This window comes from Ananas comosus, linkage group 2 (genome assembly GCF_001540865.1).
Source record: "Ananas comosus cultivar F153 linkage group 2, ASM154086v1, whole genome shotgun sequence".
Taxonomy (NCBI): domain Eukaryota; kingdom Viridiplantae; phylum Streptophyta; class Magnoliopsida; order Poales; family Bromeliaceae; genus Ananas; species Ananas comosus.
In genome coordinates, this window is record NC_033622.1 from 196,049 (window position 1) to 202,761 (window position 6,713).

General features: G+C 34.3%; 2 protein-coding genes across 2 annotated transcripts; one reads left to right on the forward strand and one right to left on the reverse strand.

Annotated features, from left to right (window-relative positions):
- LOC109706717 (auxin-responsive protein SAUR21-like) lies at positions 1,225-1,991 on the forward strand. Its single transcript, XM_020227684.1, has one exon. The coding sequence runs from the start codon at positions 1,435-1,437 to the stop codon at positions 1,867-1,869; it is 435 nt and encodes a 144-aa protein (XP_020083273.1). The 5' UTR covers positions 1,225-1,434; the 3' UTR covers positions 1,870-1,991.
- LOC109706775 (auxin-responsive protein SAUR50-like) lies at positions 2,972-3,766 on the reverse strand. Its single transcript, XM_020227751.1, has one exon. It carries the CDS (start codon positions 3,670-3,672, stop codon positions 3,127-3,129), a length of 546 nt encoding a protein of 181 aa, XP_020083340.1. The 5' UTR covers positions 3,673-3,766; the 3' UTR covers positions 2,972-3,126.

A 6,713-nucleotide genomic window follows, 5' to 3' on the forward strand; every position in this document is an offset into this window, starting at 1 on the left:
AATGGACGGCTCTTAATTAAGTCTTGGATCTTATAATGGACAAATCTCCGTATCCCTTACGTACAACTTTTTCTTTTTTTCTTTTATTTATTTTGATTCTCTAGTACACAAAGCAATATATGGATCGGAAAGATCCAAGTAGACCTTTTCTTTTTTAAATTAAATAATATGAGAAGGTTGAACAAATTATAATTAGTAATATTTATTTAAAATTTTAATCAGTTTTGTATAGGTGGAGAGAGAGAGAGAGAGAGAGAGAGAGAGAGAGAGAGAGAGAGAACACCCACCTATATTGTAGTTAATTAATATTGGTTTGGGTTTGACCTTTTCTTTTTTAATATAAATAAATTTATCTTTGAGATTAAATATATAGAGGCTTAAAGAGGTTTTGGACTAGATCAATTAGATTAAGTCCTAACCCAACCCAAATAAATATGCAAGCATACACGCATATACATGTATAGGTATAGACACATACAGATACATACATATATACATACACACAAACAAATATATGCATATTTTATAACATTAATTTTTAGGTGTACATTGTTTATATTTAATAATTCATAAAGAGTGAGTATTATTACTCAATATTAAAACTAAAACATAGTCCAAATTATTTGTCAAATTAAAGTACTTTAGTACTTCAAAGTAGGAGGATATAATGATATAATATCTCTTCTTTTTTCTTTTTTCTTTTATCGTGTGGACATTATATATCTATGCTGGAAACAATGTTTAATATTTCCCATGCATTTCTCGTTACAAATAAAGAACAAACAAAAATAAAAAAAAAGCAAATAAATAAATAAGAAAGAGCTGAGCTGTAACCAATTAATCTCTCTGATTAATTAACTAAGCCGGATTGCTTTGCACCGTACGTACATTGTTAAAGCGTACTATGTGTCCTTCTCCTCCATTTGTTTCGCCAAATCCAATTCCCAATTTTTTTATTAATAATAATAATAATAGTTATAATAATTAAAGCATAATTAACCACCATCTTATAATTAATTAAATTAATTAATTAATTGGGTCCTCATGGCCTTATCTGGCACTAGTAGCAATTTATTCGGAATATTCTTAGACATTTACACTAATTTAAGCACGAATATAATATAATATTAGTTTATTCCCCATTTAATTAATTATCCCGCGAATTAATACGAACGTGAGGACACGAATTACACGACAATTACTCTCTATTTTAAACCATCAAACCTCCCCCTCTCTATCCCCAAATTGATCTCCACACATGCATGGCCCAAAACATCAAAACCAAAAACAAAATTTCAATCGAAAATATTGATCTTACTCTCTTCCTATCGTTTTGTTTCTGTTGCTAATATATATATATATACATATATATATATATTGTTCGATGAATCTTCTGCTTTAGCTGCGTATCGATTTAGATCTCGATATCGATTGATGGGCTACTTTCGTAGTTCTCAACTTCTTGTTTTCATCAACCCGAAGTCGTCGTTGTCGTCATTGTCATCCAGGAGACGGACTAACGCCTCCTCGTTTAGGGAGAATTTGAAGGAGTCTTTGTTGGATGACGACAAAGGGCGCGGTGCCGAGGCCGCCATTCCGAAGGGGTTTTTGGCTGTCTATGTCGGGCCGGAGCTGACGAGGTTCGTCATCCCGACGAGCTATCTCTGTCTGCCGATCTTCAAGGCCTTGATGGACAAGATGGCCGAGGAGTTCGGTTTCGAGCAGACTGGCGGGCTCCGGATTCCGTGCGACGAGGACTACTTCAGACAGATTCTTCGCGTCTTGAACGAATCGGAGGCGGAAAGGAAAGCAATGAAGAACAACAAGAAGAAGAACACACAATACAGTAGTGTAAAGAAAAACTCTTAATTTTCGTGTGTTATATATATATATATTTTAGTCCTTAAATATTAATTTGTGTGTGTATATTTTTAAGGAATTATAAGAGCGCAATTAATTATTTGTGGTTCGATCGATGATAAATTAATTCAAGAGCCTATATATATATATATATATATANATATATATATAGGTTAGAGCAATTAGGATGTGTGTTAATGTGTCCTAATTATTAAGGAGGGGTTTTAAGACATATTTATTTATGTTTTGTGATCAACAAAATCAAAGTATGCAATGAGGTTAGGACATCATTAATTTGGTTTGGTGCAAATTCTTTTATCTTTTTCTTTTTTTCATTTTTCATATTGTTTTCTTAATTATAGAGAGATAGAGCAATGTATATGTCTATATATGATAGCCTCTAAAAAATTGTATATGCTAACCAGAGAAATAAACGGCTAGAGAGTTTATTTTTTAAAAAAAGAATTGGAAAGTTAGGAGAAAATGCGCGACGAAAATTGGGTCACATTTATGGGCAAAATTTATGTGAGAAAACCTTACAAAAGATTGTACAAATTAAGAGAGTTTGAATATATGTCGTTCAAACGGTCATATCTATATTTTCTCTTCAAATTCAAGTTAATTAATTAGCTATTATAATGGCCCCCCTTTTTTAGAATTTTGTAGATCTCTCAGTAAAAAATAAATAAATAAATAGATAGATGACAAGCACATCTAATTAACAAGAGGAGATGTAATGAAATATCCAGAACGAGAGATGTAATTAATTAATGGAAAATGAATCTTTTGATCTTCTGATACATGAAAACAGAGCCTGGTAATTACTGGGTGTTACGTACGTACGTAGTATATAAGGGATGATCGTTTGGTTCGTCACAAAAATTATTTGTGTGGAATAAAAAATTCTCACGAAAAATATTTTTTTCCATATAGTTTTTGTTTTTAGAATTTAAAAAAAAAATCCCTTTTTTGTTTTTGGAAAATATTTGTCCAGTCAAAAAAATACCCTATTTTTGTGAAGCATTTTTTTTTGAGAAACCAAACAAACACGAACACCCTCTAAGTGAAAAATAAAAAAAAAAAAAGAGAAAAAGAAGAAATAAAAGACATATAACATGGAATTTGAACCTCAATAAACCTTTGCTTGCTCTCATAATATAATATTATATAATAGCAGCAACAGGAAATTAGCATTTCTCATTTCTTTCCCTCTCTCAAAATAACAGGAAAAAAAGAGCACTAAAAAACAATAATAATAACAATTAATCATCTGCAAATAGGTTTCTGAGGGTGGTGGGTTTGACCCAGCTCAGCTTCACAAGAGCAGTAGCAGAAGCTCTTCTGCTGCTGCTGCTTCTTCTTCTTCGCCACCACCTTCAAAATGCTCTCAAACACCCCCACCTCACATGGGATCCTCAGCACCCCCTCATGCTGGAACCCAAACTCCTCCTCAGCTTCTCTCAGAAGCTCCTCAAAAGCACTGTGGCTCAAGTACTCTGTGGGTATCACAAACCTCTTCTGCTCCTCCCCCACAGAGACCACAAAGAAGCCCTTGGGAACCACCACTGCATGCCCACCACCACCACCACCACCACTGCTGCTGCTGCTGCTGCAGGAGGGGTCCAGATGATGATGAGAGCTGGTATCAGCAGAGAAGGAGAGGGTCTTCTTCAGGAACTTGTAGTTGCTTCTGGGGGCAGCTGAGGCCAGCTTCTTCCACTTCCTCAGCATCTGCTGCAGCCTCACTATCTCTGTGATCTTGTTGCTGCTGCTGCTGCTGCTGCTGCTGGGCTTCTTTGCTGGGTGCTCCATTAATTGTAGAAAGAAGCTGCTGATGAGAAGTGCTTTTTGTGGAAGTGGAAGAAGCTCCCTCCCTCTCTGTTACTTTTCTTTGCTTCTGTGATGTGAGGTGGAATGGTGTGGTGTGGTGTGGTGTGGTGGTGAGATTTGCAATTTATAGAAGTGGGGTGGTCCTTTTTAGTACTCATGATTTATCCTGTATAATACTGTTTATAATAAAAATAATATGTTTAGTGGTATTTTTATAGCTTAATTAATTGAAGGGTACGTAATCTCTTGGAGAAGTGTGCTAAGGGTCAAAGAAATTAAGTAAACTGACCATATATAGTTAGTTTTCTCTTCTCAAGAACTTCATATACGTGTACTGAATAAGGATTAAATTAAAAAAAGTTGGGTTTTCTTAATTGGTTTAATTCCATTAAATACTCAGCAAGGGCCGGGTTAAAGAACTATGTACGTAACCTTCTGAATATATGGCACTTTAATTTGAACTTCATCTTTCTTAATGTTAAAACTTTATAAGAAAAATCACTTATCGAATTCATTATTATTGATCACTACGTATGGTCAGCATTCAGAGTTAATTAGATGACAGAATTATTATATATAGATGGAAAGAGTTAAGTGATAATAATGCCCACTAATTAATTATGAGATTTTTCTACAGAATTTCAATGTAAATTTACGTCTATATTATCTGTATATAATTAGGGAGGAAAAATTAAAAAGTTAATTGCCCTTGAATATATCTACAAATTACTATTAGAAATATTATAGCTTGTAATTTATTTTAAATTTTATATATGATATTTGCCATTTGCTATGTATAATTTTCCTATTGGATCTGATCACCTGGGAGAACGTGGAAGGTGTAAGTGAGTGGAGTTGCATGCATGTGAAGTGAACTGTGTATGCTATCACCAAATTAAATTTAATTGAATATATTGTTTCAATACATTTATTATTTACTGCTTTGTGTGTGTGTGTATACATATATATTTATTTATATGATCCTGATAATTTGACACTAGTTTTGTTCAATTTGTTCCTTTCCTTTTTCTCTCTATCTTGGAATGTGCAATCCTAATAGATACTTAGATATATATTTTGATGCAATTTTATTCACATTTACATTAAGAATTAATTAATTAATACTGACTCTCAATATTCAAAATATTTGAAGCTCGTAAAATAGAGTGAGGAGTTGTGATATTTAGGAGACGCGCGGTATATATGGATTAAATATGGAAATGTTACGGGCGTAGCATTTTTCTAGCAACGCATATATATATTTTTAGCTTAGAAATTTAGAGAGGTTAGGTGGCAGGGGATGCTGATTTTTTCTTTTTATTATAGGTACTAATTTTTGAAGATTAAAAGGAAATCAGGTACAAAGAAATATATTATAGGAGAAAAGATTTATTCCTATAACATGTCAATCATAACCACCAATATGCTCAATCATGCATTGAATATATATATATATATATATATATATATATATATATATATATATATATATATATAAATAATAGAAAAAGAATAATTATCATTCCTTATCTAGAAATCTTTTAATTCGATACCAGCTTCTGCATTGGTCAACTCGAGATCGTACTCCTCCAGCTGGTAGTCGCAAAGTTCGAGGAGCTGGTCAGCAAGGGGAGGGATGTCGGGGTTGCGGCCGTCGTTGTACTTGTGCGCATTATATGTGATCTGCCACACGTCGTGTCTGAAATCCTCCCGGTTCTTGTACTCCATGCTCCTCACCTTGTCCCTGATGGTCGAAAGATCCATCGGACGCTTTATTATGTCGAAGTAATCCGGAGCTTCTTTCTTGGTCACAGGTTTGAGGAAGAGATATGATACTTCGATGTGACCCCTCAGGCTGTCAACTATCCGCTCCAACNTAGTCTTGGGAAAACATTTCATGCACATAAAGTTTAGGACCTGATTAATTTCTGACAAATTTGTAACCAATTACAGTTCTCTATGCATGGTTTATTTACATATTATTGTTTAATTAGACATTAGGAATCTTCATTTTCAGATCAAGATTATTTAATTGCAATTAGGGTGCTTGTGAGTTTAATATTCTTCAAGTTGGAAGATGTTACCAAAGTCATGTGAATTTTTTGTCAAATGAGGATAGTGATTAATTTGTCTCACACCTATAAATTTAATGGGGTTTTTAATTTTGGCATCAAGTACAAATAGAGGACACTAACCAAACTACCACATGATGCAATAGGAAATAATATCCCACCTCATCTTTCTTTCTTTCTTTTTCTCTTTTTTTTTCTTTCTAACTTGAAATTTAAGAACCAATTAAAGCTTTTATGCTCTCATTAAGTCATCTTTTGTTTTTATTTATTTCTGTTCTTCTTTCTAACTAGGAAATACGCTGCGTTGAGCTATGTAGGAAATAAGTTGAGCATCCATAACTAAACTTAGAAATATAATTGAAGAGTTAGATTCTTTCTTTTCTTTTTTTTTGAGAAAAGGTAGCACACTACCTGCTTCATTCATTAAAAAAGTTGAATTAAGCATACAAGGTGGAAGCAGCCGAGGCCTCCAGAAAAAGCGAGATAAAACAGAGCAGTAGGGGAAAAGAGAGAAAAGGAAAGAAAAGAAGAAGTCACACCGCCGAAAGTCCAGTGCGGGCAACCGAAGTTCAACTATCTAGTGCTGGCCAAGATCGATCCAATCCCGCCTTAGTGATCCGTTCAAGCATCTGGTAAGGTGTGGTGTATATTGCTCTAAAAATGATGTTGTTCCTTTCAGTCCAGACTATCCACCAAATAGATGCAAGAAGGGTTAGTCCTTTAATTGTCTTCTTGGCGTTTTCGAAGTGTAAACACCTTTTCCACAGTCCCCGGGCCGCCTCCAAAGGCTCAATTAAAATGTCGAGTTCATCCAAGACTAATAGTAAATATCTGAATAACACACAGGTACTGAAGAGGTGATCGCAAGTTTCCACATGGCATTGGCACAGAAAACGCAAAGCTGCTCACCAAGCAACCCCCGGTTGACGAGCCAATCTGCTGTGAGAATTC